This window comes from Heteronotia binoei, chromosome 21, assembly GCF_032191835.1.
Source record: "Heteronotia binoei isolate CCM8104 ecotype False Entrance Well chromosome 21, APGP_CSIRO_Hbin_v1, whole genome shotgun sequence".
NCBI lineage: Eukaryota > Metazoa > Chordata > Lepidosauria > Squamata > Gekkonidae > Heteronotia > Heteronotia binoei.
In genome coordinates this window covers 90,662,162-90,679,853 of record NC_083243.1, presented here as the reverse complement: position 1 = coordinate 90,679,853, position 17,692 = coordinate 90,662,162, and the positions used below count along the sequence as shown (strand labels likewise).

General features: G+C 44.3%; 1 protein-coding gene across 1 annotated transcript in view; it reads right to left on the bottom strand.

The window, feature by feature from the left end:
• PLEKHH1 (pleckstrin homology, MyTH4 and FERM domain containing H1) overlaps positions 1 to 12,120 on the bottom strand; it is a 117,328-nt gene extending 105,208 nt beyond the window's left edge. The window contains exons 1-2 of the mRNA XM_060263235.1: positions 12,034 to 12,120; positions 5,034 to 5,201 (exon numbers count right to left, since the gene is read on the bottom strand). Of these exons, the coding sequence (XP_060119218.1) occupies positions 5,034 to 5,159 (126 nt within the window). The 5' untranslated portion in view covers positions 5,160 to 5,201; positions 12,034 to 12,120. The remainder of the gene's footprint in view (positions 1 to 5,033; positions 5,202 to 12,033) is intronic.
• Between the last annotated feature and the right edge of the window lie 5,572 nt (positions 12,121 to 17,692).

Below are 17,692 nucleotides of genomic sequence, written 5' to 3'. Positions count from 1 at the left end.
GCTCTCAGCCTTTGACTTACCTGACCAGTAGAGGGTATAGCCAGCACCATGTTCTTGAAGACTACCTTCCTCAGGGAAACGGACCTCACTGAGAGCTGCTATGTCAATATTCAACCTGAAAAGTTCGTGGGCAACTAGAGCAGAGCGTCGTTCAGGATGACCACTGTCTACTGTGTCAAGCATGGTTCTGATGTTCCAACACGCAAGCTTAAGATCACCATTCAAAGGAAACTCTTTGCGAAAGCACTGATCAAAGATTTAATTTTAGGATTTACAAGGAAACAGTATTTGAGCACACAGTACACATGCACGCACTGTGAGAAAGAATGTCTTAATGTATATTTCTATTTATACTTCTAATTTCTAAAAAGAAATTGTACTGAGAAGAGGCTCAAAATTGATAACAAAGTTGACAAAACGTTACCTTGCTTTAGTCTCTATAATGCATTGCGATAGTTTTCCTACATTTTTTCTGTAGAATACTGTACCAATTCTAAGTTGAAACACTTGGTTTTTTCAATATGAACATGGATTTTGACACATGTCTCCTAGTCTTTAGTGTCAATAAATATGAGAACCACAACCTTTCTTTTTGGCTGATTTCATTTTAAAACCTATTAAGATGCAACAAATGCTGATTACAGTAAATAACTCATTGCACATTGCAGAGACCTCTGGAAGAGAGCAGAGAGTGTTTCAAGGGTGAGACTCAGCAGCTGGGGGAATTGCTGGAAACTTTTGAGTTTGTGTGAAGGGCTGAAGGTGATTGTGGCTGATTGGTTAGAGTGGCTGTGTTGCCCACCCTCTTTGCATTATTAAGCTGCGCCTTGCCAGAGGCAAGGGCGAGAGCTAAAGGACTCTTGGCCTGTGGCTCTTAGCCTGGGGTCTGTGTAAGGACCAGGAACCCAGATCCCTATTTCCTTGTGTTCCCAATAAGGTAAGTAGACTCTCCAGGTGGGGAGCCACATAAACAGGGTTTAAAAAGAAATTGCATATTTTTAAAAAAAGCTATCATGAAGGTAGAATGCCAGCAGGGGGGTGGGGGCTTTCCATTGTTTTGCACTGAGTGTAACATGTATGACTATCTGCCCACAGGACAGAAGTCTTGGGTGTGTGCTCGATGCAAGGAGCTCCTGGTCCTCAGGGAACGAGTTCGTACCCTTGAGGCTGAGGTGACTGACCTGGAGAAGCAGAGACAGTCAGTTAAGAACTCACAAAAGACTCTCGGGGATGTGTTAGTTGAGCCCCACTCTGAACGTGGTAGTCCCGTTGCTGCCAGGGAGCGTGAGGGTCAAGAGGGAACAGGGCACCGGGCTGAGGATAAGGGGAATGCGCCCTCAGAAGGGACCTCTTCTTCGGTTGGTAAACGGGAACCCTTTCGCGCCAAGGAACCATCCCTGGGCGAGGAGAGAGGGAGGGTCTTGGTATTTGGTGATTCGATCCTTAGGCAAGTAGACAGCTGGGAGGCAAAGCCATGTACTGACCGTATGGTGACTTGCCTGCCTGGTGTGAAGGTAGCGGACATTACGCGTGTAGTAGATAGGCTGATAGACAGTGCTGGGGAGGAGCCGGTGGTTGTGGTGCATGTTGGCACCAATGATGTGGGAAAATGCAGTCGTGAGCTCCTGGAGAAAAAATTTAGGACCTCTAAGGTAGCCTTCTCAGAAGTGCTACCTGTTCCACGTGTAGGGCTGGAGAGACAGGCACAAATTAGAAGCCTCAATGTGTGGATGAGACGATGGTGCAAGGAGGAAGGGTTTAAGTTTGTTAGGCACTGGGATGCTTTCTGGAACAAGCGGGATGGAACCAGGCTGCTGGCGCTTAAAATCAAAAAGGTGGCAGAGCAGTTTTTAAACTAAATCTAGGGGGAAAGCCGACAGGAGATAAAATGTCTCTGGTTCTGGAAGACTCATCTCAAAGAGATGAAGGGTTAGCTGATACTTTTCTACAGGGTAATGGAACAGAGTTGTCCACTGAGATGGTGACAATCAGAATGGACTGTCTGCCAGAGTCTCAAGGTGGCAGGAGGAAGGTGGCGGGCCTAGCTTGCCTAGGAAATTATAGATGTTTGTACGCAAATGCTAGAAGTCTTCGAAGTAAAATTGGTGAGTTGGAATGCTTAGTGTTGAGAGAAAACATAGACATTGCGGGAATTTCTGAAACTTGGTGGAATGAGTAGAATCAGCGGGAAACGGTGATTCCTGGATATAAGTTATACCGGAAGGATAGGGAGGGAAGGGTTGGAGGTGGGGTGGCTCTGTATGTCAGAAAGGGCATACGGTCCAGTAAGACTGAGGTCAGAGAATTAGACTCCCTTATAGAAATGCTTTGGGTTGAAATAGAGGGCCCAAAAGGCAATTTAACTATGGAAGTTTGTTATCGCCCACCAAATCAAAAGACAGAGGACGACTATAATATGATGGAAGACTTAAAGATGGTGGCTAGACGAAAAAACTGTGTCGTCATAGGTGATTTTAACTACCCGCAGATGGATTGGGTCAATATGTGTTCTGGTCAAGAGAAAGAGACTGAGTTTCTAGATGCTCTCAATGACTGTGCTATGGAGCAGATGGTCACAGAACCTACCAGGGGTGGGGCGATCCTGGATTTGGTCCTAAGTAATGCCCAAGACCTGGTGAGAGATGTAAAAGTGATCGCACCACTTGGGAGCAGTGACCATAACGTTATTGATTTCACCATTTGTATAAATAGGGAGTTGCCCCAAAAGACCAGCACAACCACGTTTAACTTTAAAAGGGGTAAATTCTCTGAGATACGGACGCATGTGAAGAGGAAACTGAAAGGAAAGGTAGATACAGTCAAAACCCTTGGGGAAGTTTGGAGGCTATTTAAAACTACAATCCTAGAAGCACAGATAAAATATATACCACAAGTTCGGAAAGATACAAACAGGTATAAGAGAAAGGTCTGCATGGTTAACAAACAAAGTAATGGAAGCTGTAAAAGGTAAGGACTCCTTTAAGCGGTGGAAAGCTAGTCCAAGTGAAATTAATAAAAGGGAACACAGGCAATGGCAAATCAAATGCAAGACTGTGATCAGGCAGGCAAAAAGGGACTATGAGGAGCATATTGCACAAAACATAAGGACCAACAATAAACATTTCTTCAAATATATTAGAAGCAGGAAACCAGCCAGGGAGGCAGTGGGGCCCTTGGATGACCAAGGGATAAAAGGATTACTGAAGGAGGATAGAGAAATGGCTGAGAAGCTAAATGAATTTTTTGCCTCCGTCTTCGCTGTGGAAGATAAGTGTTTGCCTGCTCCAGAACCACTTCTATTGGAAGGGGTGTTGAAAGACCTGAGCCAGATTGAGGTGACAAGAGAGGAGGTGCTACAACTGATGGATGAATTAAAAAATAATAAATCACCAGGTCCGGATGGCATACATCCAAGAATTCTGAAAGAACTCAAAGTTGAACTTGTGGATCTTCTGACAAAAATATGTAATCTTTCATTGACATCTGCCTCCGTTCCTGAGGACTGGAAGGTAGCAAATGTCACCACCATCTTTTAAAAGGGTTCCAGAGGAGATCCGGGTAACTACAGGCCAGTCAGTCTGACTTCAATACCGGGAAAGTTGGTAGAAACCATTATCAAGGACAGAATGAGTAGGCACATTGATGAACACGAGTTATTGAGGAAGACTCAGCATGGGTTCTGTAAGGGAAGATCTTGCCTCACTAACCTGTTACATTTCTTTGAGGGGGTGAACAAACATGTGGACAAAGGAGACCCGATAGATATTGTTTACCTTGACTTCCAGAAAGCTTTTGATAAAGTTCCTCATCAAAGACTTCTTAGTAAGCTCGAGAGTCATGGAGTAAAAGGACAGGCCCTCTTGTGAATCAAAAACTGGCTAATTAATAGGAAGCAGAGAGTGAGTATAAATGGGCAATCTTCACAGTGGAGGATGGTAAGCAGTGGAGTGCTGCAGGGTTCAGTACTAGGTCCCATGCTCTTTAACTTGTTCATTAATGATCTGGAGTTGAGAGTAAGCAGTGAAGTGGCCACGTTTGTGAATGACACTAAAATGTTCAGGGTGGTAAGAACCAGAGAGGATTGTGAGGCACTCCAAAGGGATCTGTTGAGGCTGGGTGAGTGGGCGTCAACGTGGCAGATGCGGTTCAATGTGGCCAAGTGCAAAGTAATGCACATTGGGGCCAAGAATCCCAGCTGCAAATACAAGTCGATGGGGTGTGAACTGTCAGAGACTGACCAAGAGAGAGATCTTGGGGTCGTGGTAGATAACTCCCTGAAAATGTCAAGACAGTGTGCAATTGCAATAAAAAAAGGCCAAAGCCATGCTGGGAATTATTAGGAAGGGAACTGAAAACAAATCAGCCAGTATCATAATGCCCCTGTATAAATCGATGGTGCGGTCTCATTTGGAATACTGTGTGCAATTCTGGTCATCACACCTCAAAAAGGATGGTATAGCACTGGAAAAAGTGCAGAAAAGGGTGACTAGAATGATTACAGGTTTGGAACACTTTCCCTATGAAGAAAGGTTAAAACGCTTGGGGCTCTTTAGCTTGTAGAAACGTCGACTGTGGGGTGACATGATAGAGGTTTACAAGATTATGCATGGGATGGAGAAGGTAGAGAAAGAAGTACTTTTCTCCCTTTCTCACAATACAAGAACTCGTGGGCATTCAATGAAATTGCTGAGCAGTCGGGTTAAAACGGTTAAGAGCAGGTACTTCACCCAAAGGGTGATTAACATTTGGAATTCACTGCCACAGGAGGTGGCGGCGGCTACAAGCATAGCCAGCTTCAAGAGGGGGTTAGATAAAAATATGGAGCAGAGGTCCATCAGTGGCTATTAGCCACAGTGTGTGTGTATATGTGTGTGTGTATGTATGTATTATGTGTATGTGCATATATGTATGTATGTATATATATACACACACACACACATATATTGGCCACTGTGTAACACAGAGTGTTGGACTGGATGGGCCATTGGCCTGATCCAACATGGCTTCTCTTATGTTCTTAACTCTGGCCTCACCTTCTCAGCCAGCAACTCCCGGATCTTACTGGCTTGCAGGCGGAATTTGAAGAGCTGGGCTTCCAACACAAGGCACCTTTTTTGCCAGTCCATGCAGCTGCCATTCTTGACTGTGAGCTCTGCCATTTTTAAGCCTTTCCTTTCCTCAGGCTGGCCTCTCCAAGTACTCTAAATGATCAAAACAAAAGATGGGGAAAAGGACAGAAATGTAATCTCATACTAGCAGATCAGCACCATTTCATCATGTGAAACAACTAACTTTTTCACAGCAACAGACAGATAGATGAAAGAAGGAACAACAGCCACTTATACGGTTCCCAGCCTCCCACCAGGGGTGGGGCTCCCCTGGTTTGGAGGCCCCCAACCCACCAGCATGGAGCTAGCCAGTGGGGGAATCCCTGCTCCCAAAGTGCTCCATTGTCACCCAACATGCCCTGTGTGATGATGTCACCTGGAAGTGATGTCATCATGCTGGGCACATCATGCAGGGGATGCTCTAGCATTTGGGTAAGGACTGTATGGCAACGCTAACCATTCAAAGGAAGAAAATGAAGAACAAGAAATAAATGAAATCAGCCAAGAAGTAGGCCATAGAAATGAAACTCTTGAAATTAAGTTCTTGAATGTCCGCTAATTAAGATAGAGATTGACAATACATCATCAGCTCACCCCTGTACAGGAAGAACTGAAGGCAAAAATCTTAAGAGCGCATTAACAGCAAAAAAGGTAGACAAAAATTACCTGTGCTTAGAACAACATCAAAAAAAGAACTTGCAAGAGTAATCGAGAGTAGCAATGCAGCAGTTGAAACAATTTCTACAACAAACATAACTGAAACCAACCAGGTGATGTATAGTGCAGCAGTTGTAGTAACATAAGAACTAGGAATGGTTATAAAGAAAAAGGAAGTTAATGATTTTAAGGTGAAACCAAACTGGCAAATGCGATTGGAGGAGAAAAAAATCAACAAATGCTGTTCAGACTTAAGTGCCTTAAGGGAAATAAACTAAAGGAAGGATGAATGAGGAAACCTCAGGAAGAAATATCAGTTGGGTATAAAAACAACAGCCCAAGTTTCAGAAGAAATGAAACTAAAGAATTGTTGCAATACCCAAGAAGATCTAGAGGTACAACAGTAGGATCCAGCAATACAGACAAAACTTTCAATTCCAGACCAACCAAAGATAGTTCTACCAATCATTGGAGGAAGTTTAAAAAATAGAAGTAAAACTAGACATAGAAAAGACAACAACCTTCTGGAAAGAACTCTGGGAAGAAAGAAAGAAAACAATAAAATAACCACCTGAATCAAAAAATGTGGAAAACAAACTGAAAGGAAAGCAAATTGAGGATCTTACAATAACTCCTGAAGGCCTGCAAAAACAAGTGAAGAATGGCAGAGCGCCTGGAAGAGACAAAATCCCCAGCTATTGGGTTAAAAAGTTGACAAGTCTTCATCTGTGATTGGTACAACAGTTTAATGATGTGTTCTGTTCCTAAGCAGTAGAAGACTGGATAACAACTCACAAGACATTTCTCATTCGAAAGAACAAAGCTGCCCTTTTCTGAATTTTTTCCAGTGCTGTAATATCCTTTTTGAGGTGTGGTGACCAAAATTGTACACAGTATTCCAAATGAGACCACACCATTGATTTATACAGGGGCATTATGATACTGGCTGATTTGTTTTCAATTCCCTTCCTAATAATTCCCAATATGGTGTTGGCCTTTTCAATTGCAATTGCACACTATCTTGACATTTTCAGTGAGTTATCTACCACGACCCCAAGATCTCTCTCTTGGTCAGTCTCTGCCATTTCACACCCCATCAACTTGTATTTGTAGCTGGGATTTTTGGCCCCAATGTGCACTACTTTGCACTTGACCATACTGAATCTCATCTGCCACGTTGACGGCCACTCACCCAGCCTCAAAACATCCCTTTGGAGTGCCTCACAATCCTCTCTGGTTCTCACCACCCTGAACAATTTAGTGTCATCTGCAAACTTGGCCACAAGGGCAGATAATTTCTTTTTTTAAAAAGACTGGCGATAAAGCCTCATTCATAAGACCTCAGCAGGACCTGGCCTTGTTACTAGGGGTGTGCATTCGATTCGGCCAAACCGAATCAACCGCCGAATCACCCCTGATTTGGCTGTATGCAGAATCGCATACAGCCGAATCCAATTGGGGCCCATTATGCGGGAGCCAAGCATGGTTCCCCATATACTTCCGTATAGATATTCGGAAGTATACAGAATTCAATGCAAAAGGCGGGAGAGGGGATTCTGCAGCCTCGGGGGAGCTGCTTGCCTCCTTTCCCGCCTTTGGTAGCCTTTTCCCGCCTCTCCCATAGCCTCCCTGGGATCAGGGAGGGGGGGAGGGGGAAGAGGAGCCCCAGCAACCAATCCAAAGCATACATTTGCAAAATGCATTGCAAATGCATGCTTTGCAGGGCTGTTGTGTAGCTGATCCCCCAGCCATCAGCAACATTGTTGTTCTTTTGATCTTTTGCTTACTTGGGTATCCAAATAAGCACTGTTGTCTGGCCAATCACAGAGCAGTGCTATTTTTTGAAACTGCACTCTGTAGGGCCAGAGAACCCTTCTGCCTGGCTGGACTCCTCCATTGCTGCTGTGTTGGTGTGTGCTGGTGTGTGAGAGAGATTGTGCTGTGCTGGCCCTTGGCCTCAGCTGCTGCTGCTCTCTCTCAGCCTTACCAGACTTGCCTGGAGTAGAGAAGACATCTAAGGTAAGACAGTCTTGGGGTTCTTGTTTTTATTTTAGTTGGTAAAAGGACTTTTTAAGACTCACAGTCCCTTTACTTATCCAGATTTGGGTGGTGCGTAGCTTATTTGGGGTTAGGGGGTTCTGCTGGGGGAGGGGGCCTGAGGTGGTTTTTTTTTTTTTTTGCCAATTTGCCCATATCTTACTTTAGTGAGAGGATTTTTAAAAGTGCAGTGTCCTTTTACTTTTCCTGATTTGGGTGGCTTGGATTTCTTGGGGTTAGGGTGAAGGGTTTTTTTTGGGGGGGGAGGGGTTGGTTAAGTTCCTGTATTGTTAAAAGTTAAGTTTTTTACTTTTTAAAAGGATTCTGTGTTTGATTTGTTGCTGCTGTGTTGTGCTGATGTTATTCCTTTTCTCTTCTGGTTCTGGTTCTTGGGGGGGGGGGCGCTGTTTGGCCTAATTTTCATTGTTTAAAAGGCCACTTTTTTAACAGTTGAGTTTCTTGGCCTTCCCCTGTTGTCCCTTTTCCTGGTTCTGGTTTTGGGGGGTGGGGAAGCTGGCACCTGGGTGAGAGACCCAGAACCAGCAGGCTTGTTGTGCTTGGCCAGCTCGCCCCATGTTGTTTGGGGCAGGGCTGGAGAGCTGGCATCTGTAGATTGTGTGTTCTGTGGCAGGGAAGCTGGCACCTGGGTGAGAGACCCAGAGCCAGCATGCTTGTTGTGCTTGGCCAGCTCTCCCCGCGTTCTTTGGGGCAGGGCTGGAGAGCTGGCATCTGGGTTTGCTGCAGCCAGGTCTGCAGAGCAGACCTTGAGCAGATTGTGTTTTGTGTGGCAGGGTTCATAGAGTAGATAAATGTATATTATGCATTTGGGTCCTATAGAGATTCTCTGGTGTGAAGTTAGGTTTGGCTTTGGGTGCCCCAAGAATTGGACCCCTTGGCCCAATCTTTTTGGGACTTGGGGGGTTTGTAGGGGAGTGTCCCCTGCAGATCCCCTGCAAATTTGGGGGCTCTCCCTCAAACCCCCTCCCCTCCAGGCGGCTTCAAATATACCCTATTTGCCATTGATTTCAATGGCCCATAGGGTATAATGGGGCCGTATATTCGGAAATAGCCGCGCATCTACCGTATATGCGGCTATTCCGACTATGGAATTCAGACATATATGGGATTCCGTATTCCCCCCCCCCCCCCCCGTATATTTCTGAATCCGTGTACTACCGAGGGGTTTTTTTTGCACATCCCTACTTATTACCTCAGTCCAAAATATATTTAACTATGGCCTTCTTTAACCATCTTTCTAACTTTCTGGTCACTTTAACCATCTTTCAACCCCAAATTAATATATGGAAATTTAAAGAGATATTGAAATGTTTTAAACAAAAAAATCAACATGTGTTACATTTCAGTGTATCATGTAGCCAGTCATAAAGATGCATTATATTTAAAGGAGCTATAAACTCAGATTGAATAAGGTGCAAACTGTGGTATTGTGGCAAAACACTATAGTTTTTTCTGATGCTTTGTATTCATTAGTTTCAGATCACTTTTGCTAGCAGGTATGGCAATCCCATAATATCTTCATCCTGCTTTATATACTTAAAAGGTCTTTTTTCTGGATTTCTACAGAACATCAAACTACTATGGGGGTTGCTGTATAACATGGCATTAAATTGTTGCAGACTGGTGGATCATACATATAAAATGAGTTTGGAGAGGCAGGAAATATCTTTTCTATTGGGAGATATTCACACTCTACTGGGAGATATCCATCTAGGGCTAAAATCCTCCAGAGAGTGAACACTGTTAGCTCTGGATTCCAGGCTCTTTTAATGGCTACTGGCTGTTTGGTCCATATAGTGAGATTGCCTGTTTTTCAGACATGTTACATAGCTAATTTTTAATACAGCTTTTGGTGCCAAATAACTTATTAGCCCCTGCCCCGCATACCAAAGTTAAGAGAGGGTGTACTGTAGTTGACAGTACAGTATTATTCTCTGTGTTCCAAAATGTCTTCAGTGTTCAGATCTGCTGCAATTAAAATGGAATGCCCACGTTAAAAACTGGTTAATAGTGAAATATATTTCATTATTAACCAGTTTTTAATGTGGGCATTCCATTATACCTTTTTAAGGGGCTATAAATTCAGAGATTTGAATAAGGTACAAATTGTGGTATTGTATAATGTGTATAACCAGAAATGTTTGGCAAAGGCCTGTAAGTACAGCAATAGTGGCGCAATTATATTGTTTCCATTACTGCAACATAGGAAGATGACATAAGGAAAAAGTTCACTATGATCATAGATTCATTCCAACTCTAGGTCAGGTCAGTAAAGACTGAGCTCCCAGTTCCTCTAGGTTAGCAACTATCAAACTCCTTTGTCTAAGATACTCTGGTGCTCTAGGGATATTGGTCTTATTTGTAGACAGCTGTTGTCCTTCATGGGAACTGAAAGACATAACACAAAAAAGTCAGCCAAGTCCTTCCTTACATCAAACGATAAGCCAAAATTGACTAAAAATCACTATAAAGATTAGAGAAACCTCCAATTTGGTCAATTGCTTTTTAGGCTCACAAGGCTCATGTCATTCAAAAAGGCAGCTCAGAACTAAAAAGAAATTATACTAATCATAATCAAAAGCCTACCTTCCACAATTACTTCCCAATAACAAATCATTTATGCCAGGGGTGGCCAACGGTAGCTCTCCATATGTTTTTTGCCTACAACTCCCATCAGCCCCAGGCATTGGCCATGCTGGCTATGGCTGATGGGAGTTGTAGGCAGAAAACATATGGAGAGCTACTGTTAGCCACCCCTTTTTTATGCTGTTTATAGGCAAATTTATTATCCTACCCAAGAGTCAAGTAGCACCTTTAAGACCTACAAAGTTTTATTCAGAATGTAAGCTTTTGTGTGCAAGAAGCACACTTCAGCTGCGCACCTGGAATTATCCTGGAAGGAATGTCATAGTTACATATATGGTATACAGAGATCTTTCTGAACCCAAACTTTTTAGCCTAGAAAACTGCATCCTTTTCAGAATATAACACATGATCGATACTATCTTACACATGAGATTTAAAATGAGTTCTGTTCCAGAAAACAGATGGGGTGGCTTTAATATATACACATTGCATAACAAAGACAAACTCTCTTTCCTGCTACTGCTCATTTAAGCTCAATATTGTACATTAAGCAATACCATTACATTTTCTGATATACATATAATCTCTCATTTACAAATACATTTATAATGCGAGAAGGCTATTTTCCTTGTCATGAGTGCACACAGAATTAATCACACATCTTCTGCACACAATTAAGCAGCCCCTAATTTATCACTTCAGCAATTTCATTACTATTTTCTCTGGTTTCACCACAGCTGTAAATAAGGCACATTTCCATAAACTGAGCAAAGCTGCTAGAAAGCACTAGCTTATTTCTGTTAAGTCTTGTTGGTTCTTGTAATGCAAGCTGTTTTACTTATTTTTCTTTTAATATGGAAAATGTGAAATTAATAAGTGGCTCGCTTTCAAGCCCCTTCTAAAATGTTCTAGGTTCCCAGTTGCTCAATTAGTAGTTGGAAATTATGCAGCTTGTTGTCAGTTTTCCACCTCCCACTGTCTTGCTATGTGCTTGTTACAAGCTCCCTGGGGCACCTAGTAAAGGCTATGTATGACAACTCAGCACTACTGAACAATTCCAAACAGAGGCTTTGCATAAGCATCCCACCTTCTGGATGGAGGCTGCATATTTCAGAAATAGCCTTTTCCTTTTTAACCTCCCCCACCCCCACTTGTTAGGAGGGTTCTGTTTAGCAGCAACGCTTCTCTAATAAGCTGCATTCATCCACTCCCTGCAAAGGGATAGGCGAAATTTTCCTTGTTCTGCCTAGTTTATGTAGTTATCTCACTGTACTCGTTGTAGCGGTACATGCTTAAATCAGACAACTGTTCCCGGCTAGCCAGAGTGGATAATGATTCCAGCTGCGTCTGAATCATGAGTGATGTGTGCTATCTAGTTGCTCAGAAACAACGAACTTTCCCTAGTCCCTCAACTCCATTCTCCTTTTGTAAATTCTAAAATGAGTTTTTACTCTATTTAGATCAAGGAATGGGCGGCGACGGGGTGGGGAGAGAACACACGGAGGGGGGGGGGCGTGGAGAGCGAGCTCACAGATGCACCTTTAGATGCCTTCTTCTAGCTGCAACGACAGCTTGGGCAAAGCCGGGCACTGGAAGTAAAGAGGTTAAAAGTCTTTCTGTGGCTGACCTTGTATTGTTCTTGGTTAGAACAAGGTTATATTGTGCTCAGGATCAGAGCGCTGGCATCCGCCTGCCGCTCTCCTCGGGTCTGCGAGGGGGAAAATTACAAAGACACACACCCTCACCCACACACCCACTCATACATACAACTTCGCTTGAATCCCATTCAGCACTTTCCCACTTCTCTGCGAGAGTCTTTTCCTCCAAGCCGAGAGCCTGGCTCAAATATCACAGCCAGCCAGCCCTCGAAAGAAGCACAGGAACTGACATCATCGGCACAAAACTTTTTAACCCCTTGTCTGTCACCCATTATCTGCCAATAACACTAGGTTAAGCGATTTCCCCATTATAATGAAACAGAAAGGACAACAGGGTTTCTTTGAGATCTTTTTGTGAAAAACAACTTTTTGTATGGAGGATTTAATCTGTTAAGGGCTATTATTGTAGTTTCTCTATTACTTCCCTGCTCCCCCATTGTCCTACATTTCCTAAATATACCCCAGCCTTAGTTTCTGGTGTTTTCTTAAATGCTCCAGTTACACTGTCACTCCTAAACTCAGATTTGCCAGTCACATGCACCCTGTAATTGATCACATTTGTCAGAAAAATAGATAATTTAAATGTGGTGGATTCCAGCATCATCCATCAGCAACCTTCAGTTTTCAATAAAAGAAAAACAGCAAGATACAAGGTTTTTGTGTGAACAAAAATCCCAAAAAGTGTGACATCATCATCAGGAAACCTTGAAATGCAGTGTGGACCATATGCATGTGACTAGAATGAAAATGTGTCGATTCAGTATGATGTATATTCTCTCTCTCTATTCACAAAAGCTATAGGTTATAGTAGCAAACTAATCTAGGTGTTTTATGCAATTAACACCTGTGGTAGCTAAGAAATGATACATTGATACATTCTGCTTCTTTTTGCTGGGCTTCCCCTTTGAAGTTCTTTTGTTGACAAATGGTGGCTTTCTGGCAGAGAGTCTGGTAGAATGAAATGTTATTCAAGATTTACTTCAGATTTTGGGACAGCTATAATCTTTGGATTAACAGCACTGCACTGGGTTCTTGTGATGCAGTTAAAATGGGGAAACAAGAATGATGTACACTGTCCTGAGCTCCTTGGAGAAAGTGTAAGATAAGTATGTACTAAACTTTTTCCCATGACCCTCTTAAATTACCATTTTTCTAAATCTGCCCCAGAAGACTCTGCCCCATAAAAGCTGGGTGGAGCATTATAAACCACAGCTGGATGGTTGAAACAGAGCCGACTGAAATTGAATCAATTGAAGACGGTGGTCCTGTGCCCAGGCCATGGGGGATTGGGATTGGGAATCAGGCTCCCAGCCTTCAATGGGACTCAATTGGTGCCAGCATTGGGGGGTGAAGAGCCTGGGCTGCTCCTGGATCCCTCACTGACTACAGAGGCCCAGGTCACTGCCACTGCCAAATCTGCCTCTTTCCATCAGAGGTGGATCGGGCAGCTGGTCCCATATCTCACCCCCTGTGACCTGGCTACAGTGACTCATGCAATGAAAACTTCCAGGCTGGATTATTGTAATTCTCTTAATAATAATAATAATAATAATAATAATAATAATAATAATAATAATAATAATAATAATAATAATAATAATAATAATAATTTTTTATTTATATCCCGCCCTCCCCGCCGAGGCAGGCTCAGGGCGGCTTACAAAACATGATATGATATCATGATATAACAATACAGGTAAAATCAATTCACAATATAAATACAAATATAAGTTAATGTTAAAAAGCTAAAAAACAATACGGTGGTGCTACAGTCTCTATTTATCCAGGCAGCGTAATATTCAGTCTGGTTACGTCTTGAAGGCTTCTTGGAAGAGGGCAGTTTTGCAGGCCCTGCGGAACTGGTTGAGGTCCCGCAGGGCCCGCACCTCCTCCGGCAGCTGATTCCACCATTGGGGCGCTTTTATAGAGAAGACCAGCTCCCTAGTTGTTTTAAGTTTGGCCTCCTTAGGCCCAGGGATTTCCAAAATATTTTGTGAACTGGAACGCAGTGCTCTCTGGGGAACATATGGAGAGAGGCGGTCCCTAAGGTAGGCAGGTCCTTGGCCATATAGGGCTTTATAGGTGATAACCAGCACCTTGTAACGAACCCGGTATACAATTGGCAGCCAGTGCAGTTCCCGCAGCCTAGGCCACATGTAGGGTTGCCAAGTCCAATTTAAGAAATATCTGGGGACTTTGGGGGTGGAGCCAGGAGACATCGGGGCAGAGCCGAGAGCAAGGGTGTGAAAAGCATAATTGAACTTCAAGGGAGTTCTGGCCATCACATTTAAAGGGACTGCACAAATTTTTAAATGCCTTCCTTCCATAGGAAATAATGAAGGATAGGGGCACCTTCTTTTGGGGCTCATAGAATTGGATCCCCTGGTCCAATCTTTTTGAAACTTGGGAGGCATTTTGGGGAGAGGCACTAGATGCTATACTGAAAATTTGGTGCCTCTATCTCAAAAAACACCCCCCCCAGAGCCCTCGATACCTGCGGATCAATTCTCCATCATTCCCTATGGGAATTGTTCATAGAGGTGCATGATGGCTCTGGGGGCGGGGCTTCCCCCGCCGGCTAGCTGGCTGGGGGAGGGGGGAAGCCTGTAAAACCGGGGGATCCCCCTCTGGGACCTGGGGATTGGGAAGCCTAGCCACATGTGTTCCCACCAGGGTAGTCCCACTAGCAGCCTGGCTGCTGCGTTCTGCACTAGCTGTAGTTTCCGCGTTCGGTACAGGGGCAGCCCCATGTACAGGGCATTACAGTAGTCCAATCTCGAGGTGACCGTTGCATGGATCACTGTTGCCAGGTCGCCTCGCTCCAAGAAGGGGGCCAACTGCCTTGCCCGTCTAAGATGAAAAAAGGCGGATTTGGCAGTGGCCGCTATCTGGGCCTCCATTGTCAAGGAGGACTCCAGTAGCACTCCGAAGCTCCTGACTTCACACACTGGTACCAATGGCGTCCCGTCAAAAGCTGGAAGGGGAATCCCTCCTTCCGGGGCGCTGCGGCCCAGGCAAAGGACCTCTGTCTTCACTGGATTCAATTTCAGCCCGTTCAGCTTGATCCAGTCAGCAACGGCTTGCAATGCCCGGTCCAGATCTATAGGGGCATTGGCGGCCCGGCCTCCCATCAATAGGTAGTCTATGTGGGACTACCCTTGACACTAGTCCAGAAATTGCAACTGGTGCAGAACACAGCAGCATGGATATTGATGTCATCTATGTAGACACGGATCCATCCTGTGCTGTGCGAATTGCACTGACTGCCTACTGCTCACCAGGTCAGGTTCAAGGTGTTGGTGCTTTTTTTTAAAGCCCTGTGTTAAGTATGTGGACTCAAGTGAAGACTTCGGGTGTTCCAGTCTGGCTCATTGGAGCCAGAAGGACTGAGCTTGGGGACTTGGGAACAATGGGTTGCAGGATCCAAATCTCTGCCGCCCTGGACCAATCACAAGCCCCTGCCAGTTTGAATGACCCAATAACTTGCTTGCGCAGGAACCCAGAGATGTATATAGGTTTGGCCCCATTGGCCAATTATCAGTCTTGTTAGTGCAGCCACCTACGATGCTGTATTTAATAAAGAGCTGGTTATCATTAGGGTTTGTAGAGTCTTTCAGGATCAAGTGCCGTGTTCTACTGGAGAAAGTTTTCCTTCCAGACGTTTCGTTCTCAGCTGCAGAGAACATCCTCAGTGGCGTTGCAGCCGGAGCAGGCGCTCAGACCTTCTTGGCTGCTGTGCATTGAGTGGGGCCAGGGCTGCTGGAGAGCTGCTATTTCTAGGCTGGAGGGGGTGTGATGAAAGGGCAATTGGTTTGTGGATGTGCCCATTGTTTGGTGGGGCTTCCTGGAAGGGTAGTGATAAGGAAACTGGCTGTTGAATGTGACCATTATTCTGTGTTAATTGCTGGGAGGGTTGGAAGGGGTTTGAAGATAAGGAAGATGGTTGTTGACTGTGCTGATTGTTCTGTGGAATTTGCTGGTTGTTCTGAGACTTTCTGCAATTTATAGTCTGTAGGGTGTTTTGCAGAGCTGAGTACCAAGATTGGTGGATGAAAATGCCTTCTTCCTTTCTGTTAAAATTGTGCTGGTGTTTGTAAATCTCAATAGCTTCTCTGTTCAGGCGGGTATGATAATGTGAGACCGTAGAAAGGACTTCAGTTCTTTCAAAGTGGATGACGTGGTCTCCTTGAAGTGCATGTTCAGCTACAGCTGATTTTTCTGGCTGAAACAAGCGACAGTGTCTCTTGTGTTCGGTGAGACGGGTGTTGATACTGCGTTGGGTAGTGCCAATGTAGACTGCACCACAGGAGCAGGGTATTTTGTAGACTCCAGGGGTTGAAAGTGGATCTCTCATATCTTTGGCCGAGCGCAGCATGTGGCGGATCTGTTGTGTGGGCTTGAAGACTGTGTCAACATTATGGCATTTGAGAATTTTGCCAATGCGGTCGGTGACAGATTTTATGTAGGGCAGGAAGGCTGTACCCACATTTGTGTGTGGCTCGGGATTTGGTGTAGATGGTCTCCTGGGATGGAGGGCTCTTCTAATTTCTTGTTGGGAGTATCCATTGGCCTGCAGTGACTGTTTGAGGTGGTGTAGTTCCTGTTGGAGTTGGCTTGGTTCACAGATGCGTGATGCACGGTGAATGAGGGTTTTTACAACTGTACGTTTTTGGCGAAGATGATGATTGGAATTCTTATTTAGATAGCGATCGGTGTGTGTGGGTTTCCTGAATACAGTGTGGCCGAGTTTTCCGTCATCTTTCCTGGTAATGAGAACGTCAAGAAAGGCAAGTTGACCATTGTTTTCTTTCTCCACGGTGAGCTGGTTATCACTTATACTTGGACTCATCAATGCATACAACGCACTATACAATAATACCCTATATAGCCAGGGGCCAGCATATCTCTGGGACTGCCTCTCCCCATATGAACCCTGTAGGTCCCTATGATCAGGAGACCAGCAATTTCTCATGGTGTCTGGCTGAAGGGATGTCTGACTTGCCTCAACTAGGGCCAGAGCCTTTTCAGCCCTGGCCCCCACCTGATGGAATGAGCTTCCATTAAAGATCGGGGCTTTGTGGGACCAATTACAGTTCCATAGGGTCTGCAAAATGGAGCTCTTCTGCCAGGTCTTCAGTTGAGGCAGCGGGTGTCTTCTTGTTCTTAGGCCTCAGGGTCCTGAATGATCAACCGTAACGGTATCTGTCAAGGCATAAAGTATGGTTGCAGAATTGCTGGATGTTTTAATGTGGAAATTTTAATGTGTTTTTATTATTGTATGTGTATACATACATACATATATATATGATGGAACCTGCCCTGAACCTGCTTGCAGGAAGGGTGGGATATAAATTCAATAAAATAAATCAAAAGCCCTGAGCTATTTAGCCTCTCAGCATGATGCAATTCTCTCTCCAGCCTTGCTGATATAATTCCATGCCTTCTGCAAAGGTGCCCAAACTCAAGACAGGCAGGTGCCCTATCATTTGGAGACTTGTGAGGAGAAGGGAGGTTAGTAGTTGGCTTTGTTAACTTTTTATCTAAGAGAGTTCTTCTCAAATGCTTCTTTTATTCTGTACATGTAAATAAAGATTGCTGGTTGCTAGGCAATCTTTTTATTCAGTATCA